Consider the following 22,520-nt stretch of genomic DNA (forward strand, 5'->3'; position numbering starts at 1 on the left):
GCGCCAGGTTCATACGTCCAACAATAATCCTATTTGTAATAATTTTAATGAAGGTGTGTGTACTTATGGGAATTGCTGTTTTCTTCACATCTGCAGCGATTGTCGGGATGCACATCCCAGGTCGGTCTGCCCACGGCGCCCCGCCCCTCGCCGGAAGCCTCGGGGTCAACCTCAAACTGGTTCCAAGACATATTGAAGCTCCATCCCTCTACCCCATTCTGGGCATCACCCTCGACTCGGTGCGCATGGAAGCGTCCCTTCCGGGTGAGAAGTTGGAACGCATTCGTGCCATTGCTGCGTCCTTTGTGCCTGAGTGTCTTGTTACTAAGCGGCGGTTGCTCTCATTGCTGGGGCATTTGAATTTCGCTATGCGCGTTATTCCGCAGGGGTGCTCTTTTATATCCCGGTTGCTGGATTTGGCATCTTCGGTGCCTGGGTTGCATGATGTGTTGTCCCTGGATGACGGGTGCCGGTCTGATTTGCGTTTCTGGTCCCGACTTCTGGATGACTGGAATGGCATTTCGTTTTTCTACGACGACGTAGTATATTCTTCTGATTCGTTGAGGTTTTACACGGATGCTGCACCTTCCGCGGGGTTTGGGGGGTATTTTCAAGGGCAGTGGGTTGCTGGCCACTGGCCTCCCACTTTTTCCCCGGCGGATTCCATTGCTCTATATGAGATTTACCCGATTGCTATAGCTTGCCGCGTCTGGGGCGGTCTGTGGACACGGAAGCGGATTTCAGTCCTGTGTGATAATCAGAGTGTGGTTGACATTATTAATAGAGGGCGCTCAACATGTTGTCAGATAATGCCTCTGATGAGGAGCATCACCTGGTCGTCTGTCACGCACAATTTTATTATTACTGCTCGCCACGTCCCGGGACATCATAACTCTGTGGCTGATGCTTTGTCTCGCTTTCATTTTCAGACCTTTTGGAGCCTCTGCCCGGCAGCCTGGCCTGTACCAGTAGTGCTACCGTCTCACGGAGCTAGCAGTGTATTGATTCCTAATCCCGTTGATGCTTATTTAGTAGCGCCTAGGAGTATATGAGGAAAGGCTTAGCTGTGTCTACTCTGAAAACATATGATTTTGCGTGGTGTACTTTTGCTTTATTCTGTGTGTCTATTGGTGTCCCCTTAAACCTGTTCTCCTTACTAGTGTTTGTGCTTTTATTTGTTATTGTACTGATATCGTCACTTTAAACCCCAATATACGAGGGGTTACTGGGCGGCATCCAATTTAATATCAGGTGTTATGATCCATCGTTTCCTAGCTTATTTTCTACGCCGGCTGTTAAACTAATTTTGAAGGGTATCAATAAAGCTCACCCTTCTTCCCCCGACCATAGGCAACCTATTACTTTGGGTATATTGCATAAATTGGTGGGTGTTCTTAGGCAGGGGGTATTTTCCGCGTATACTGACATGTTACTTGAGGCTGTGTTTATGGTTGCTTTCTATGCTTTCCTTAGGTGCGGGGAATTCACTACGCAGTCAAAATCATTTAACTCCAGTAGAGATATTACATTCTCTGATCTGGTATTTCATGCTAGTCATTATTGCTTGAAACTTAAGCATTCTAAAAGAGGTGGCCCCTGTTCTATTGTGGTTGCTCGCACAGACTCACAGTTCTGTCCATTCAAATCTATGATTAGTTATTTGTCACTTAGACCACGCCACTGATTCCCTCGCCCACTCTTTCTGATTCCTGGGTTCTTCCCTATGCATAGATGTTGGTTTAATCAGCAGTTGAATGCAGTCCTCCTCAAAGCTAAGATGTCCACCCAGCATTATTCTGGGCATTCATTTAGAATAGGAGCTGCTACTACGGCCGCTAATCAGGGCATGTCGAGGATGTCTCTGCAACAACTGGGACCATGGTCATCCTCTGCATACGCATCCTACATCCGTCCGGATGTCGATAACGTTCGCGAGACCAGAGATCCCTGAAACCATAATGGTGGGTATGCTTGCATATAACTGGTGGTGGTGTATTTTGTGGGCTTCTGTCAGTCTTATCCATTGTACTGCGATCAGCGCTGTCAAGCTGCTTATACCTGCATCGGCCATGTGCATCAGGCTTCGAGGCGTAAGCCTAATGCGGGCTCTTGAACCGGGTTTGGGTGCCTGTTATTGCATGATGTTGCAAACGGCTGTGTGCCTCGTTACATCTTTTAGTTACATTTATTATTTTGCCTTTCTTATTTTTCCCCTTCCTATTGCCGCATTTTATTTGCCTTTCTTATTTTGCTTTTAGTTCGCCACTGTTCCCGTGGCAGATTTTTATTTGCCTTTCTTTATCTACCGTCCGGCGGCTGAGGTTTGGTTTTCTTCCCGGCAGGTGCCGAGTTTTGGTTTACGGCTGTCGCGCGTTTTTTATTTGCCTTTCTTATTTTGCATTTATTTTCACAGGTCTATTGCTGTGGATGGGCAAGATCCATGGTTTACTATTTGCGCCGGTCGTATGTCGAGGTTTGGTTTTGCATTCGGTGGGCACCGAAATATTTTTATTTCATATTTATTTTGCGCCCGGTCGTATGTCGAGGTTTTGTTTTGCTTACCCCCGGGGCGCCGAAGTTTTAATTTGATTAGGTGGTACGAAATTTTTATTTTTCATGGTGTGGGCAGTAATCTTTCTGCTTTTGGTAGGCTAGTTATTGTACTTTTATGTCAACTTTGCTTTCTCGTTCGTCTGCAGAGTCCTGCGGCTCATGAGGTATGTATGCGCCAACTAGTTTTCTCACTAATTGTCCTTTTGGGGGATTTGTTTGGGTTCCTTAAACCCTTTAGGATATTTGGGTTCGATGGAGTCCAATCTCCAGAGACTCGTACATTTACATGTTGTATGTACAATAAATATGTTCAGAATTGCAAAGAAGTCTCTCCTGATTGAAATGAAGCTCAGCGTAAATTCTTAAAGGAAGACTTCATTCACTTTTCCATCACTCATAATGATAAGCTGTTTCACGTACACGTCACTTGTCAGTAGTAATCAGAACAGCTGTGTTGTTGTTGTTAGTTAAACCAATCAGGGTCGACCATTTGTCGACGAGCCTATCACAGCTTGATACCCTGCTTTAAATCTGCTCTCTCTTCCACGGTTGGCAGTTGTCGTTTCAGGAAATAGAGTGCGTCCCGCCTCCTCCCCTTCTGCCACCGGTGGTCACGCGGACTCGACGGTTGCATCTCGGCTTGGCTGTTGATGGTCCCTCTATTTATTCTCCACCACTAGTGTCTGGACTCCATCAGGGGATTTGTTTGGGTTCCTTAAACCCTTTAGGATATTTGGGTTCGATGGAGTCCAATCTCCAGAGACTCGTACATTTACATGTTGTATGTACAATAAATATGTTCATAATTGCAAAGAAGTCTCTCCTGATTGAAATGCTGTCCGGTCTGCAGTCTGTCAGATCGGCTAAAATGGATCTAGGTAATGATGGATTCATGAAATATCGACTTGCTGGGAATTAATAGCGTTGATTCAGGAGAATCCTCGGCCTCAGCTTTCTATAAAGACTCATCACTGCTTCACTTGGTGAAATCTTCACATTACAAACACCTAAACTTGTCAAACCCGCATTTATATTAATATAACTAATCATTTAAAAAAAAGACCATAATACCAAACTGGAAAAACAAAACAAAACTGTCCACAAGACACTGGATCAGTTTACTACCAGACTGTTCAACATCCTCTCCATGTGAATATGTAAATATGTAGGTCCATGCTCTCAGCACTGAGGGGGAAACAGCATGACATGTTGAGGACAGCTACAGTTCACTCACTCTGTGTGTTTGCATATGTGTCCTGCCTCTCTGCTCCCAGCCGTTAAGAGGCCAGTGGTGATCAGTGACTGTCCAGGACTTTCAGAGCAACTAGGCTCGTTCGAGATGAGCCAGATCTGCGCAGAATCGATCACCGGCGATCGCCGCCCAATGCATGCCGGTTAGATTTGTGTCCGACTTGATCCCGACTTGCTCTGACGTCATGCACACGTGGGCAACGATAATCTCACGAGACCAAGGCGGCCGCAGTTCTGAGACGCAGGCAGCGCAGTTGCTTTTCACCAACTGCAAGAGCCAGGCGGACGCAGGTGGACCCAGTGCATGCTGGGAAACGCCGGCCTCTCAGCTGAGCGAACAGCTGATTGGTTCAGAATTGACTCAACATAATGACGTTTTATATAAACTTTTTATTGATTTGGAATCGGAGGGATTTTAACTGCTATTTGTCTGATTTAAAAGCTTATTCTGTACAGAACACATGCTGTGTGGCTGATAGTTATGTTTAGAAGTCAGAGAGACTAAATCTGTTCAGATTATGGATCACCTACAGTCTGTTGGTAATTAAAATCAGCAACAGATCGCATGTAGAGAATTTTGACAGCTACTCTTTCATAATAAAATCAACTGGAGACTGTGTAGGAGCTGATATATGGGTCTGATAACATTTTATTAAATCGGAATCGGACCCGATGTCAGTACCCGATCCGTTCCACCTGCACAATCCGTTCTGCGCATGTGCAAGATGACACGTATGCCATGACGTAGACGCAGATGATAATACTGCGTTCATTCCACCACCACCTTGGAATAACGGCACCGCTTCCACCTGCACGATCCGTTCTGCGCATGCGCAAGATGTTCACACGCTAGCCTCCAGCTAACGTTAGTTTAGCTAACGGTTAATTCGGCGGACCGCTAGGTGATTATAGCGGTCTGCCGTTAGCCTCCACCGGGAAGCTAACGTTAGTTTAGCTAACGGTTAATTTGGCTAACCGCTAGCTGATTGCAGCGGTCTGCCGTTAGCCTCCACAGTTAAGCTAACGTTAGTTTAGCTAACAGCTAATTCGGCTAACCGCTAGCTGAGACAGCATGTCAACTTTAAAAGACCCTCAAAATAAAACTTGAAAATAAACGTTAACATATATAACAGCTGTTACGTCAGTTCTACTTTACTTGTGCTCATTTAAAATACAATCACTCAATACTTGTCTTTATTGTTATTACTGTAATGTCTTAATTTAGCTCTAGCCTGCTTTTCCCATTAAGTTTGACTTAACGTTATTTTAGACTGAATCTAGCTGCAGAAACAACATAACCAGTGGGGCGGTGCCTGTTATTTCGAGGTGGCATGAACGCAGCATTATCATCTGCGCCTACGTCATGGCATACGTGTCATCTTGCACATGAGCAGAACGGATTGTGCAGGTGGAACGGATCGGGTACTGACACCCGAACGGACCACAGTGTTTGTGTCACTTCCTGTTCAGCCTGAAGGCTGCTGGAGTCAGCTGGAAAACTGTCCGACTGTCCACCCTGGGGCTCCTTGTTCAGGGTGAGACTCTCTTCTGAAAACTTTTCTTCAGGATGCAACCAGGTTCACCTCAATGATGTTCTGCTATGATGGAGAAACACTGGAACAAGCAGCATTTACCTTCTCCCATCTCTTCTCCATGTTAAAGAAATGAGACTCTTCTGTTTGGATGTTGATCATCTTTCTCCAAGCTGGATTTGTCTCAATAACCCTTCTGCTCTTTTTCATGTTTTCCAGGTTCATCAGGAGAAATCATCCTGACTCAGTCTCCTGGATCTCAGTCTGTTGCTCCAGGACAGTCTGTCTCTATCAGATGTAAAGCTAGTTCAAGTGTTACCAATGACTTGCAGTGGTACCTTCACAAACCTGGAGAATCTCCCAAACTCTTGATTTATAATGCTCAATCCCGTCAGTCTGGAGTTTCAGATAGTTTCAGTGGGACTCAGTCTGGAACTGACTTCACTCTGACCATCAGTGGAGTTCAGACTGAAGATGGAGGAGATTATTATTGTCAGCAGGATTACAGCTACCCGTTCACACAGTGATACAACGTCGTACAAAAACCTCCTCAGCTGGAGAGGAACTGATCTGAATGAACAGCTGCAGAAACCTACAGAAACGCAGACTCTGAAGTCTATATAACAGAATAATGTCAGGAAATACTGCTCATACTATAGTAAGCTATAATGGTAATCTTGTTGAAAAAGTGTAGTTAACAGTGTATTTAAAATTAGATCAATCTGAAAATTAGATGAATCAATAAAGCTAATGCCAGTTTGTTTAGCTGTGAAATCAAATATTTATTTCCATTTTAGTGTTTAAGTGAATTTTCACATTCAAATACAATTTGAAATGTATTTAATTTATATTCAAGTCAGTTTGTTTTCCAACACACCTTAAGACATGAAATCTTTTTAATGAACTTGCGTTGACAGTGAAATGCATATGTAATGTGATATTTTGAGATCACTCAGCTGATAATATTTTTAATGACATAATATGCTGATGATGTCCTACTTTATAATTAAATTGCAATGATTTCTTCTCAGGCTCTGCACTTTACCTATAGACACATCTAAAAACAATTCAATATAGTAAACACTTCATTTATGAGATACATAGTGTATCTGAATTTCCTAAAAATATTAAAATAATCAGATTTCCTACAAAAACAAATTTTAAATTACTCCAATGAAGCAGTTTCTGAAGTCACATAATCTTTAAAGATTTTAGAATAAATAATGGATTGACTTCTATCTTGTCTGGGTCACATTAATGATTCTGATTAGTTTTGTGTTTTCAAAATATATTAAAAATGTTATTATATTACCTTATTTTTTTTTTCAAGAAATTTCCAGGCAGTTTTACATTAAATGCAGTTGAGTTTAACATTTCTAGATTTATGGAACTATTAAGGCAGACATATCTGTTTCTTTTACAATAACAGACATGGAAACAACTGATTTGATGAAAAGTACTTTATTGTGTTAAAATAATCAAAATTAAAACATGCAACACACTTAATCAATGAAACATGTAGTTAGACAGTGAGTGAGGGAAAGAGATAAACAGAGAGAGAAAGAGAGAGAGAGAGAGAGAGAGAGAGAGAGAGAGAGAGAGAGAGAGAGAGAGAGAGTAGCAGAGAGCAGACTGAGACCAGTATCAGAGTGAAACCAGTAGCAGAGTCCCAGTGAGTCAGGTCAGGACTGGGAACACTGGTCTCTCCTCAGTGTCTCTGAGGGCGGAGTCTGGGAGCCCTGGGTGGCCTCACAGGTCACAGAGCCCACCTTCTCCCACTGGTCTTTAGGGAGCCTCAGGGTGCTGCTCCAGCTGTATTTGCCGTCCTTCCCCAGCACCCGGGGGGCCTGCTCTCCTCCCAGCTGCTGCTGCTGCTGCCGGTCCACCCCTTCCAGGCCAGACTCCAGTCTGAGGGGAAGCCCTTGTTGGCCAGGCACATGAGCGTGGCCTTCCCCTGCAGCAGCTCCTTACTGGAGGGGGGCAGCACCGTCAGGGTTGGACGGACATCACCTAGGAGACACCAATCAGATTAGAGGACAGGGACCACACAGCTGTCAATCAACCAGCAGACACTTGGACACCTTGACTGTGTGAGAGTTGGTTTTCTCCTTTAAGGAGTTTCTGTCAGATGGTTTTTCTGCTCCACCAGTCACTCACTCACACATTGTTTCACTTCCCTTTAAGAAGCCTCTCATGCAAATCAGCACAGAGAAAATCATCTACACAATGAGCTGATATATATCAAACTATACACTGGAAATAAAATGTCAACTTTGGACTAATCTTTAAACCTCCAAATCAAAATCATCACTAACCTAACTATACATTACTTTAAAGTATTTAGTGTAATAGAAACAAATCCAGAAAATGAGCTGACAACATCAAATGTTCTTCATGTGGATTTCGATCATCATTACCAAACTGTTCAAATAGTTTTCAAACTTTGAAACAATCCATGACACAGTAAAGAGATGTTGCACATTTTCAAATACCGATCTTTATCTTTGCTCTGTTCAATTGTTTGAATATTTGAATCTTCATTTGCTTTAAACAGTTATCATTGATGTGGAAAATGTAAAATTAATCTTGTAGAACAGGTTTTCAGTTTTATCTTTTCTACACTTCAAGTCATTTAAATTTCAGTTTGACAGAAATGTGTAAAGAAATGTTTAGTGAAGCTGCTCTGAGTTAGTCTCCACGATAAAGGAGGAGAAATAAAAACATGACTACATATATATTTTATCAACTGTAAACAGAATTAAAAACATTACTTTACAATATTTACAATATAGTTTTTAGTATTTTGTGCAGAAACTTACTTCCAACATTCAGTCTGGTTCCTCCACCGAACGTGTACCACAGTGATACAAAGTCATTGAGCCGCCGTACAAAAACCTCTCACTGTAGAGAGACACGGCTCTCTGACTTTGTCAGACTGAACTAAACCTACAAGCCCTCAAGATGCTACTTTACCATTAAAGTTGGTAATAATGATTCATCCTCTGCCTCATTTTTTTATTTTCTTACAATGAACTTTTGAATTTTCTATTTCAACTGCAATCATTAGCCTTTTAGTGCAAAATATTTCTGTAAAAATTATGGATCAATATTTCACAAATCTGGAAAGGTAAGATTGTAGAAAGTAAAGGAAGCTCAAATAGAAAGTGTAAAAGTTGGACTTACTTCCAACATTCAGTCTGGTTCCTCCACCAAAAGTCCACCACAGTGATACAAAGGCATTGAGCCGCCGTACAAAAACCTCTCACTGTAGAGAGACACGGCTCTCTGACTTTGACACAAACAAACTCACCAAAATGAATCTGTTTGTTAAATCTTGTCAGATAAAAATATAACGGACAATAACAGTGCTGCAGATTTCCTTAATGCATGTTTTTGGTAAATGTTAGATGTATGTAATTTCTTCTCTTGCAATTAATTTAAATAAAACAGAAGACATTAGATTGGATTAACTTTATTTTCCACCTCAGTGAGAATTTATCTTTGGCTTCTCCCAAAGTACAGCAACAGTAAATACAATGCACATAACACAGCACAGCATTAAAAACATACAGAATATACAGAATACAATATACAATAGTGTAAATGGGCAGGTAGCAGCAGATAAGTTCTATAAATAATACAATAAGGCAAATCTTATAAAATAACAAGTGCTCCCTGCAGGGGCGTAGCACAAGATTCTGGGCCCTATGCATTGGCAGTCCTGATGGGCCCCCATGTTCCTCAACCACCCCCCTCAAACAAAAAAAATCAATCATATCTTCTCTATCATCTTTCTCTATGAAGGATACGTTTGATATTAACCTCTTATCCTAATTGTAACCTAATATAATAAAAAACTAAGATGTTAGTGTTACTTAACACCTTTCAGTCAAAATGGCTAAACATGGTTTGCTTTAATTTTGATATAAGCTCCCCTTGTCTCAAATCCAAAGAGGAGGATGAGGGGTCTGTTGCTACTCCACTCCCTGGTGGGACGGTTTCTGAAACTGAGGGCCATGTGTTCCACAATGTTAAGATCTGCTTCTAATAAATCTGACATAACTATAATGTTGACATGATATATATCTACTGATGAACTACCAACCTACCTATGACACTGATTAGCCTATTATTGCTGATTATAGACATTAAAGCCTATTCATTTTAAATAAACATGTTTCAAATGAGGCTATTATAATGGTGTGTTGTATGCAAACAGCATTGTTAGTGTAGTTTATTTATTTAGCCTTTACCTCAGATTACATGTATAACCAAATTATCATTTGAAAGTGTATGTTCTGCTCTTTATATGGGTTGTCTCAGTCCGTTTTTAGCACTACCGGTCGAGGAGATATTCAAGCAGTTTAACACCATGGATTTCGATTTTCGTTTGTGCTCACCTTTCCTTGAAAAGAAGTCAGTTACCAATTGTTTCCCCTCGTTCTGTTTTCTCTCCTTCTCCTGTCTTTCCTTTCTTTTTTGGAAGCATGATTTGACTTTCTTTGAAGCTAACACCAGTTAGAACCAGCAGAAGTTTGCGCTCCACCAGATGCTCAACTTAACAAAATGGGTGCAGATGGACTAAACCATTTGGCGCATTAGCAAGGGGTGGGTGAGACCTTAGATAGTGTTTTTTTGTATACAAAATGTAGGCAGTCAATCAACCAAGTTATTCAGCCAATACACTAACTTTACATTTCATCTGACACACATTATGAAATTTAATTAGGAGATGAAAATATCCTCTCTCCCCTTGGGCCCTGGTAATCAGTATTGGTTTTACCCCCAGTCCGACGTGCCTGGTTCCCTGATGCAGTCATTCTGTGTTCAATGGCTGTATGGCATAGGGAATAAAATGCTTCTTGTAAATGTTCCAGCAGGTCCTTGGGACCCTAAATCTAACATTTACTACACTCTGATAAAGTGATTGATCCATTGATGAATAGCATCATCAGAGTAATCCAAGTCCCTGTTGGAGTCAGTCAGAGCATTTCCATAGAGAGCCACTTTGCATCAGCAGCACCATGCTCCAGTGCTCTGGGAGAGTTTATAGTCCTGAGAGTTGAACACTGGATGACTGACAGCTGTCCTTCATGACAACAGAAGACACAGAAATCCTCCTCATCAAAAACATGACTTTGATCTCCGTCCTCATCTGGACTCTCCTCTGCTGCTGCTTCACAGGTAAAGTCCAGAGAATCAAACTCCTCTCCTCTATCAACATCCGTCCCTCTGAAATGAAGCCGACTAAACCGTGACGCTGCTTTATGTTTTTGTCTCTGTATCCTCAGAGTCCAGAGGCCAGGTCACAGTGACTCAGCCTGGAGCAGTGAGCTCTGCTCTGGGAGGCTCCGTCTCCATCAGCTGTAGGACTAGTGAGAGTATTTATTCTTACTATTTAGCCTGGTACCAACAGAGAGATGGACAAAGTCCTAAACTGCTCATTTATAGTACTAGCACTCGACAATCAGGGATTCCAGATCGTTTTACAGGCAGTGGATCAAACTCTGACTTCACTCTGACCATCAGTGGAGTCCAGACTGAAGATGCAGCAGTTTACTACTGTCAGAGTGGACATTGGATCAACAGTCAGGATGTGTTCACACAGTGAAAAAGCGTCGTACAAAAACCTCCCTCAGTCAGACTGAACAGAAACTGAACTGACTGCTGCAGCTGGAAGCTACTGCAGAGACTGATACACTTCACTGAGGACACACACACACACACACACACACACACACACACACACACACATACACACTATGTATACATCAATAATCTTTGAAGCACAAAGACTTACACACAACAGTTCCAGATCTTCACCACCCATTGCAATATTTATTGAATGAAGAGAAAAGCATTTGCAACAAAAATACAACCACTGGAACAGAATAGTTCCTAAAGAGATTCAGACTGTTAAGACCCAATAACACTATCCTACTACTGGAGCACAAGAGACACTCAGGAAACCTCCAATTCAAACTGGATTTCAGTTTGATTCAATTCTATCTAGATTATATAAGATTATTGTTGAAGTTAGTACGTGGATTTCATGACAGAGGCCTTTCTCTAATATAACAACCCTAAATATATATTTCAGAATAATTTAATTCTTACCTGCAAGTTAATCTATTTGCTTTCTGCAGAACGAGTTGAAAATAGAGATTTACATTAGATATCCTCTAATATTGGATGTTTAACATTTGACATTGTTGTTTCTCATTTCCACATCACACAGTAAGGGATTATGGGTAGATTTCTAGTAATTCATAGCACTCAACAATAAAGTGCAAATGAATGCTTTCTTTTTGTATGTAGTGTATTTGCAGCACACCCCCCTCCCCCACTCCCTGAAAGTAAGACATTAGTTACTACGAAATTATTTGTTAAAAAACTGTTTATTTTAAAGCTGCGATTGTCAAATCCAACCTTACGACAGGAAAGAAACAACTGATACAAGCTACCTTGTAGAAGTACAATTAACCAGTTAGTTTGAACACTTTAAAAATGTGTTTATTTCAAATGACGTCAATACAAATACAACACCGTGCCCATTTGAATTTAAATCCAGAAACTAAAGAAGTAAAAGAAGTAAACAGAGTTCTTCCTTTTCAGGAGCGTTTGCTGTCTGAGCTCCACGTTGGCGTTGACCTCTGGTGAGGAGACTCTTGGAGCGACTGCCTGGATGTTTGCTGGATGGAGTCACTGCTGGAACACCGCTGGATACTAAACGCCTCAGAGATATGGAGGTTTTAATGTGGGGAGAGGGGGCTGAGTTGCGGTCCATGGCCTCTGTCGTTCCCTCCAGCCTCCTGCTGATGGACCACAGCAGTGAATGTGTTCCACTCTCCATCTGACGGAGGCCCCTCTCAAAGCTCAGCAGCATCTCCACACATTGGGACTGCAGCTTGAACAGAACCAGGCACTTTAAATGTCCGAGCAGCCCTGATTATCCAACCTCGTATCCCTGTCCCTGTGTGTGGTATGTGAGGACTTGGTAGTATATAGGGACATGGTGGTATATGGGGACGTTGTGGTATGTGAGGATATGGTGGTATGTGAGGACTCAGTGGTATATGGGGACGGGATGGTGTTAACATCCTTCTCAAAACCAAGTACATTTTTGACACCTGTCATCCCAGCTGAGTGGCTGAATTGTCTTTACAAAGCACTGAAACATTTTCATGAAAAATAACAAAATGCATTTAAACCTGCCCCCCCTTAAGAGTGTTCATATGTTTGTCAATGTCAAACATTTCTGACCTTAACCTTTCTTTTGCACATTTCCACACTAAATAAAATACTAGTATAATTAACAAGTCCAAGCTATGGAAGAGGTCCAAGTTAGTGCAGTAAAAACATCCTTTTATTGGATCAATGCCATCATTGTCCCAAACGTGGATTGTTTTTAATGGTGGTGTACTGCTTTTAAGCAGGGACTTGTAGGGTTAACTTTAGTAATTCAATGATGGGATGTAGATATCAGTGAAGTTAGTATTGTGTGATGGGCGTGAGTGGACAATATACACATGTGGGGGTGTTTTAAAGGTTGATAGGAGCAGAGTAGAGAACTAAAGCAGACGGGAGAGGAGCAAAGCTGCAGCAGAGTGGAGAGTCAGCCAGAGAGAGGGCTGCACTGCATCCAGACTTAAATAACCTCCTGCTACTGGGAACATCCTCAGCTGTTCCCAGTTGCTCTAACCATCACCTGCAGAGAGAGCACAGACAGCTGAATCACACAGCTAACTCAAGATGACACCATCCATTCATATCACATTAGAATCTCATCTTCATTCTTGACTTTGGAAACAGCAAAATAATCTCATCACAACGTCCATCCAGTAGCTGTTGTTGAGCTTTTAATAATATCACATACTTTTCCTCAGCAGATGTTATTAAAATGTGGATTTTCAAATCCCCATTCCTCTCAGCATTTGTGAGACTTCTTGTCCACGTTGGCTTAGAAGTTAAATTATTGCATCAGAACAGGGTGAACTCCGTCTGCTGAGGAAGATCATGGAATGGGATCCAAAGATCTGAGACAAGACAAGACCGAGTAAAAATGCGGCAGATTCTGAGACGAGACCGAAACCTTCAAAGAGTGGTCTTGAGACCAAGACTGATATTGAGAACTACAACACTGGCCTCAGCCTTCTATAAAGACTCATCACTTCTTCACTTGGTAAAATCTTCACATTAGAAACATGTCAAACCTGCATTAATATTAATATCACTAATCATTATCAAAAAAGACCATATTACCAAACTAGAAGGACAGAACAAAACTGTCCACAAGTCACTGGATCAGTTTACTACCAGACTTTTCAATATCCTCTCCATGTGAATATGTAAATACAGTGGCAAGAAAAAGTATGTGAACCTTTTGGAATTTCATGTTTTTCTGAATAAATTGGTCATAAAATGTGATCTGATCTTCATCTAAATCAAGGGGATTGACAAACAATGTGTCTAAAATAAACAAATTCTGATCTTTCATGTCTTTATTGAACACTCATCTTGGTGTCATTTTGACTGGGCGCCCACTTCTTGGTAGAGTAGCAATAGTCCCAAAGTGTCTCCATTTGTAGATATGTTGCCAAAAGTCTTTGAAATAGCTTTGTAACCCTTGCCAGCTTCATGTAAATCAACAATTCTTGATCATAGATCCTCTGAAAGCTCTTTTTAGCCAGGCATGGCTCACATAAGTGTGTTCTTCTTGTGCAGTGCAAACTCCAAAAGTTTGAGGGCTTTTTATCAGTCAAAGTAGCTGTAGTCCACACCTCCAAACTCATTATCTTAACGAGACTCCACGTGTGCTAAAAGCTGACTCCTATTAGCTTTTTGGAGGTCATTAACTCAAGGGTTCACCTACTTTTTCCACAAGCACGATGCAGTTTTTTTTTAGTTGTTCTCAATGAAGACATGGAAGATCAAAAAAATTTTATTATTTTAGACACATTATATTTCTCAATACCCTTGACTTAGATGAAGATCAGATCACATTTTATGACAAATTTATTCAGAAAACCATTAAATTCCAAAAGCTTCACGTACTTTTTCTTGCCACTGTATGTAGGTCCATGCTCTCAGCACTGAGGGGGAAACAGCATGACATGTTGAGGACAGCTACAGTTCACTGACTCTGTGTGTTTGCATATGTGTCCTGCCTCTCTGCTCCCAGCCGTTAAGAGGCCAGTGTTGATCATTTGAAACATACAGAGTATACAAAATACAATATAAAATAGTGCAAATCGGCACATAGCAGGAAATAAGTCCTATAAAAATACAAGAGAGCAAATCTTAGAAAATAACAAGTGTTCTCTGATGCAGTCATTCTGTGTTCAATGCCTGAATGGCATAGAGAATACAGACTTCTTATACAGTGCCTTGCGAAAGTATTCGGCCCCCTTGAACTTTTCGACCTTTTGCCACATTTCAAGCCTCAAACATAAAGATATAAAACTGTAATTTTTTGTGAAGAATCAACAACAAGTGGGACACAATCATGAAGTGGAACGAAATTTATTGGATATTTCAAACCTTTTAAACAAATAAAAAACTGAAATATTGGCTGCAAGCAAAATTATTCAGCCCCCTTAAGTTAATACTTTGTAGCGCCACCTTTTGCTGCGATTACATCTGTAAGTCGCTTGGGGTATGTCTCTATCAGTTTTGCACATCGAGAGACTGACATTTTTGCCCATTCCTCCTTGCAAAACAGCTCGAGCTCAGTGAGGTTGGATGGAGAGCGTTTGTGAACAGCAGTTTTCAGTTCTTTCCACAGATTCTCGATTGGATTCAGGTCTGGACTTTGACTTGGCCATTCTAACACCTGGATATGTTTATTTGTGAACCATTCCATTGTAGATTTTGCTTTATGTTTTGGATCATTGTCTTGTTGGAAGACAAATCTCTGTCCCAGTCTCAGGTCTTTTGCAGACTCCATCAGGTTTTCTTCCAGAATGGTCCTGTATTTGGCTCCATCCATCTTCCCATCAATTTTAACCATCTTCCCTGTCCCTGCTGAAGAAAAGCAGGCCCAAACCATGATGCTGCCACCACCATGTTTGACAGTGGGGGATGGTGTGTTCAGGGTGATGAGCTGTGTTGCTTTTACGCCAAACATAACGTTTTGCATTGTTGCCAAAAAGTTCGATTTTGGTTTCATCTGACCACAGCACCTTCTTCCACATGTTTGGTGTGTCTCCCAGGTGGCTTTTGGCAAACTTTAAACGACACTTTTTATGGATATCTTTAAGAAATGGCTTTCTTCTTGCGCCACTCTTCCATAAAGGCCAGATTTGTGCAGTGTATACGACTGATTGTTGTCCTATGGACAGAGTCTACCACCTCAGCTGTAGATCTCTGCAGTTCATCCAGAGTGATCATGGGCCTCTTGGCTGCATCTCTGATCAGTCTTCTCATTGTATGAGCTGAAAGTTTAGAGGGATGGCCCGGGTCTTCGTAGATTTGTAGTGGTCTGATACTCCTTCCATTTCAATATTATCGCGCTTGCACAGTGCTCCTTGGGATGTTTAAAGCTTGGGAAATCTTTTTGTATCCAAATCCGGCTTTAAACTTCTCCAACGCAGTATCTCGGACCTGCCTGGTGTGTTCCTTGTTCTTCATGATGCTCTCTTGCGTTTTACACGGACCTCTGAGACTATCACAGAGCAGGTGCATTTATACGGAGACTTGATTACACACAGCTGGATTCTATTTATCATCATTAGTCATTTAGGTCAACATTGGATCATTCAGAGATCCTCACTGAACTTCTGGAGAGAGTTTGCTGCACTGAAAGTAAACGGGCTGAATAATTTTGCACCCACTTTTTCTGTTTTTATTTGTTAAAAAAGTTTGAAATAGCCAATGAATTTCGTTCCACTTCATAATTGGGACCCACTGGTTGTTGATTCTTCACAAAAAATTACAGTTTTATATCTTTATGTTTGAGGCCTGAAATGTGGCAAAAGGTCGAAACGTTCAAGGGGGCCGAATACTTTCGCAAGGCACTGTATATGTTCCAGCTGGACCTGGGAAGCCTAAATCGAGTCAAGAAGTTTAAGTGGAATTGAAACATTCCTAATCAATACTCTGATAAAGTGATTAATCCATTGATGAACAGCATCATCAGAGTAATCCAAGTCCCTGTTGGAGTCAGTCAGAGCATTTCCATAGAGAGCCACTTTGCATCAGCAGCACCATGCTCCAGTGCTCTGGGAGAGTTTATAGTCCTGAGAGTTGAACACTGGATGACTGACAGCTGTCCTTCATGACAACAGAAGACACAGAAATCCTCCTCATCAAAAACATGACTTTGATCTCCGTCCTCATCTGGACTCTCCTCTGCTGCTGCTTCACAGGTAAAGTCCAGAGAATCAAACTCCTCTCCTCTATCAACATCCGTCCCTCTGAAATGAAGCCGACTAAACCGTGACGCTGCTTTATGTTTTTGTCTCTGTATCCTCAGAGTCCAGAGGCCAGGTCACAGTGACTCAGCCTGGAGCAGTGAGCTCTGCTCTGGGAGGCTCCGTCTCCATCAGCTGTAGGACCAGTCAGAGGGTTTATGGTGGGAGCACCTCCCAGAGATTAGCCTGGTACCAACAGAGAGATGGAGAAACTCCTAAACTGCTCATTTACTATGCTAGCACTCGACAATCAGGGATTCCAGATCGTTTTACAGGCAGTGGATCAAACTCTGACTTCACTCTGACCATCAGTGGAGTCCAGACTGAAGATGCAGCAGTTTACTACTGTCAGAGTTATCATGAAATCAACAGTCAGGATGTGTTCACACAGTGAAAAAGCGTCGTACAAAAACCTCCCTCAGTCAGACTGAACAGAAACTGAACTGACTGCTGCAGCTGGAAGCTACTGCAGAGACTGATACACTTCACTGAGGACACACACACACACACACACACACACACACACACACACACACAAACACACACACAAATACAATAAATTAACAAGAGTTTGTAAAAATAGTCCCATTACAGTTACCAAAACGTGTTTCATTATTAGTTTCATTGTGGACACAGACCTGTCTGAGATTTTTAATTATTATTTTTTTCATCCTTTATTTATCCAGTTAAGTCATTTAAAACACATATATATTTACAATGGCAGCTTTGCAAAAGGCAAAGCCTCTTAAGGGAGGGTGTAAGGGCTAAAAGAGAAATGTCAAAAATGTCAGCAAACATCCAAACATTTCCAACACCTCCACTACTTCCACCCAATCACAGCAAGCAGAACAGAAATGACATACAGTCTAGCACACAAGCATGGTGTCAAACGAGGACAGAACACGAGCAACAAACACAAGCACTAATTCAACATGCAGAGCTAAACAGCAGCAGCAAGACAACACCAATCAGCATGGGGCAACAGGAACCAGCAGACAGATAATGGGGAGGGAATGCTTGTGGTTCCCAAAACAGCCGCATGTATCAGAGAGAAGGTCCATAACAGAGTTGTTAAAAGCTGACATGAAGATACAAGTTTTCAGCTTTAGTAGTTTTTTGCAGATAGTTCCAGTCTTTGGCTGCAGCAGACTGGAATGAGGACAGAGAGAAGACAGGATTTGTTTTGGGAACTTTGAACAGAATATGATGAGAAGAACGTGTGTCAACTTATATCGCTAATGAAACAAACTGTGTTGGACTCTTAAGACTCTTTTCACATTGTGATGAACAAAGTTTTACTAGAAACATAAATGCCAAAAATAGTTCCTATTGAAACAGTTAATGTGATATGAAGTTATGCACTGAGGAGATCAGATTACCACAAGATCTAAAACCACTTCTGTATCAAAGTGCACAGCACAGCAGGTCATTCCCATCTACCTGTTACCTGCTTTAGATCAGACACATTAGATGACAGTGGTGACCATTATTGTTGGGAGAAAAACCCAAAGAATCTGTTGACTTTCTCTCACATTGACTTTGTCAAGGAGAGCAGTAACAGTGGTGCTGACCAGAGTTTGACTTTCATCCTTTCCCAGCAGCTCCATACCTGCTGTAGGACACCACAGCTAAACCCTGTCAGGCTGCACCGAGCAGATGGGACCTGCATTACATCATCTCATCACTTCTTTCTAAAAGAATCATCTCATGGAAATGCTACAGAGAAAAACTCTCTCAGGATTTCATTGATACTGTATATGTTCATTTAAGAAAGGAACACATGACGGCAGTCATTCTTGGATCAATAAGCTCGACACGACTTAAGTTGATACATTTGTCTTTATTGTTTTAACATACAGAGAATATCAGCATTACTGCAAGCAACACAAGATGAACTTTCAAATTGTGATGAATCTGTAGAGAGAGAGAGAGAGAGAGAGAGAGAGAGAGAGAGAGAGAGAGAGAGAGAGAGAGAGAGAGAGAGAGAGAGCAGAGAGCAGACTGAGATCAGTATCAGAGTGAAACCAGTAGCAGAGTCCCAGTGAGTCAGGTCAGGACTGGGAACACTGGTCTCTCCTCAGTGTCTCTGAGAGTGGAGCCTGGGAGCCCTGGGTGGCCTCACAGGTCACAGAGCCCACCTTCTCCCACTGGTCTGCAGGGAGCCTCAGGGTGCTGCTCCAGCTGTATTTGCCGTCCTTCCCCAGCACCCCGGGGCTCCTGCTCTCCTCCCAGCTGCTGCTGCTGCTGCCGTCCACCTTCCAGGCCAGACTCCAGTCTGAGGGGAAGCCCTTGTTGGCCAGGCACATGAGCGTGGCCTTCCCCTTCAGCAGCTCCTCCCTGGAGGGGGGCAGCACCGTCAGGGTGGGGCCGGCTCGACCCACTGCAGAAAGAGAGAGATTAATAAAGTTGATATGAGGTCAACTAAACTCTAGCCTGTTGGCTGCAGCAGAGGAGGCTACTAGTTCTGCTGCTCTTCCTCAGATTGGATTAAACTGGTCTTAAAATGTTTCACTTCCCTCTCTGAGCTCAGTAACCATGGCAACAGACAGGCATCACTGCTGAACCGTGACAACAGACAGGTTTCAGTACTAAAGATAAAAAGTTAAAACTGGCTCTCTTTTACTAAACTTTCAGAGTTTAGTTCAAAATAATCCACATAAGATGGAGATTGTGAGGCTTTTACTGTTTTAACTTTCTTACACATTTCTTGTCCTAAACGAAAACCTCATTAATGATATTTCTTTGTTCTGTTCATGTAAGCAGGAATCATCACTGAACAGTCAGCCTTCATTACTGAAAACATTTTTCAAACTCATAAATCTTTCACAAAAATACGTTGAATAGCTTCAAAATCATTATTCTGGGAGAAAGATGGAGTAATACTTATTCACATCAAACACTGATCCAAAGATTATCGGCAGAGTTCTTGAACCAGAATATAAAAACTAAATTTTACAAATATTTTCTTCACACAGACTAATGCTGAGTAGTTTTCTACAACGAACTGATAAGACTTTAGAAAGTTTTAGTGCAACAACATTATTCATCAGAGTGGTTTTTTGTCGGGTTAACGACGCTGAAGCCTTAAAGAATTGATGCAAATATATTACATTTAAAAAATCTGACAAAACATAGTAGGCTTTAAAATTATGACGTTCAAATGGAAGAAACATAAAATATGAGTGATGAAAGGAGTTAAATGTACTTACAGTTAACATTCAGTCTGGTTCCTCCACCGAACGTGTACCACAGTGATACAAAGTCATTGAGCCGCCGTACAAAAACCTCTCACTGTAGAGAGACACGGCTCTCTGACTTTGACACAAACAAACTCACCAAAACACATTCACAGTTTACACTTTATATGTTAGAACTGGTTCAAGAGTTTAAAAAGATACACAATCTGTAAAAATGTTTCACATTTTCATTGTGAATTGTTAAATATCTACAAACTATTATTTTCTCCTTCAGTGAAACTTAAAGAAACAAGTTCTTTCTAAAGAAAATCTTTACAATGAATTCTCCCAAACAAATATCATAAACACATGTTTATTGTAGATCATGATGAATGATAATAATTGTGTTTAAATTTGTCCCACAGTGATGGTGATTTGTGTGGTATGAATTAGAGAGAATTCACAAAATATTCTGGAAGACTTTTTGTGCATCAAACTCAAACTAAAGACTCATTCAAATGAGCAGTGAAAACATTCCTAATCAATACTCTGATAAAGTGATTGATCCATTGATGAACAGCATCATCAGAGTAATCCAAGTCCCTGTTGGAGTCAGTCAGAGCATTTCCATAGAGAGCCACTTTGCATCAGCAGCACCATGCTCCAGTGCTCTGGGAGAGTTTATAGTCCTGAGAGTTGAACACTGGATGACTGACAGCTGTCCTTCATGACAACAGAAGACACAGAAATCCTCCTCATCAAAAACATGACTTTGATCTCCGTCCTCATCTGGACTCTCCTCTGCTGCTGCTTCACAGGTAAAGTCCAGAGAATCAAACTCCTCTCCTCTATCAACATCCGTCCCTCTGAAATGAAGCCGACTAAACCGTGACGCTGCTTTATGTTTTTGTCTCTGTATCCTCAGAGTCCAGAGGCCAGGTCACAGTGACTCAGCCTGGAGCAGTGAGCTCTGCTCTGGGAGGCTCCGTCTCCATCAGCTGTAGGACCAGTCAGGATGTTTATAATTCAGTCTACGACTGGTTAGCCTGGTACCAACAGAGAGATGGAGAAACTCCTAAACTGCTCATTTACGGTGCTACTGAGCAAGAATCAGGGATTCCAGATCGTTTTACAGGCAGTGGATCAAACTCTGACTTCACTCTGACCATCAGTGGAGTCCAGACTGAAGATGCAGCAGTTTACTACTGTCAGAGTGCACATGAAATCAACAGTCAGTATGTGTTCACACAGTGAAAAAGCGTCGTACAAAAACCTCCCTCAGTCAGACTCAACAGAAACTGAACTGACTGCTGCAGCTGGAAGCTACTGCAGAGACTGATACACTTCACTGAGGACACACACACACACACACACACACACACACACACACACACACACACAACTATAAAATATGACATACTACACCTTCCATCTTTGAAAATACATTTACTTCAATTGTTTTTCTAAAACAATGATGTACAAGACATTAATGTCCTTTACCTCTTTATATTTCTCACTGATCCCTTAGCTGAATGGATTAATACATTTCAGTGTCAGTATCAAGCATGTGTTCAGAGTCCACCACAATAAAATCTGTTTGTATGCAGATTACATTTGATTTAACATTATAATTCAAGTAGTTTCCCCTCTTGTAGATCATAATCATATCAGGAATTAAAGCATGTTTTCTGGCACCTATCACCTTCCTCTTAAATGTACAGAAAGTCTATTGCACACTTTGTAATGCAGGCGTATAATCACAGTGAGGGACTTCCCCGAATATATGAAATCTAGAAATCCCCTCCTTAACATTTGTAAATGATCAGACAGCTCATCAGATCCCTCCTGTGCACCGTGCACAGATCTCTGATCAACAAGTAAAACAAAGTCTGTTTCAATCCCAGCATCACTGATACACATGTTGAATAGAAACCAGTGTGTTGATTCTCTTGTAGATTACCACATCTGGACAGATGTACAATTTTCTGATGTTAAACTCAAACAAAACTAAAGTTATTGTGCTGGGCCCCCAAACACCTCCGAACCTCATTATCTAAAGACATAGCTACTCTGGATGGTATTGCCCTGGCCTCCAGCAATACTGTCAGAAATCTAGGAGTTATTTTTGATCAGGATATATCCTTTAACGCCCATCTAAAACAGAGCTCAAGAACAGCTTTTTTTCATCTTCGTAACATTGCCAAAATTAAAGGGATACTTCACCGATTTAGCATTCAGCTTTGTATCAGTAGAAACCCGATAGTATTTCTGAATGACCGTGCCTCCCTCCCTCATGTCCCCCTGAGACGAGAGATCTCTGCATTTGGGGCCTGGAAAAAATCTTCCGATGACGTAAAATGACGATTTTTGCGTCGCCGGAAGATTTGCGGGCCAGAGGCAAAGACTACAGCCAGTAGTAGGATCTACTTCCGTATGTTTTCAACACGCCCACAGGGGGTTGGACTGCCGAGTCTGGCCGAGGTTATTCCGAATGAAAACGACAGTCCGCCATCTTGAATCTTCGCTAAACGGGCCTCGGTTTTCAGCAGAAAACATTTACAACAATTATCTGCATTCAAACTACCGGACGTGTGTAC

The 22,520-nt window shown here is 41.7% G+C and overlaps 1 pseudogene and 3 gene segments (V, D, J or C); 2 read left to right on the plus strand and 2 right to left on the minus strand.

Moving 5' to 3' along the window:
- Window positions 1–3,421: 3,421 nt before the first annotated feature.
- Window positions 3,422–5,938, plus strand: LOC120555106. The segment is given in 3 exon segments: window positions 3,422–3,431; window positions 5,292–5,339; window positions 5,556–5,938. Coding segments are annotated over 3 exon segments (366 nt in total).
- An 843-nt stretch (window positions 5,939–6,781) lies between these two features.
- LOC120555172 overlaps window positions 6,782–22,520 on the minus strand; it is a 194,946-nt pseudogene continuing 179,207 nt past the window's right edge.
- On the plus strand, window positions 16,651–17,141 carry LOC120555107. The segment is given in 2 exon segments: window positions 16,651–16,702; window positions 16,810–17,141. Coding segments are annotated over 2 exon segments (384 nt in total).
- On the minus strand, window positions 18,568–20,028 carry LOC120555169. The segment is given in 2 exon segments: window positions 18,568–19,127; window positions 19,957–20,028. A coding segment is annotated over 1 exon segment (255 nt).

The sequence above is a fragment of the Perca fluviatilis genome, unplaced genomic scaffold, assembly GCF_010015445.1.
Source record: "Perca fluviatilis unplaced genomic scaffold, GENO_Pfluv_1.0 PFLUV_unplaced_scaf_2, whole genome shotgun sequence".
In the NCBI taxonomy this organism is placed as follows: domain Eukaryota; kingdom Metazoa; phylum Chordata; class Actinopteri; order Perciformes; family Percidae; genus Perca; species Perca fluviatilis.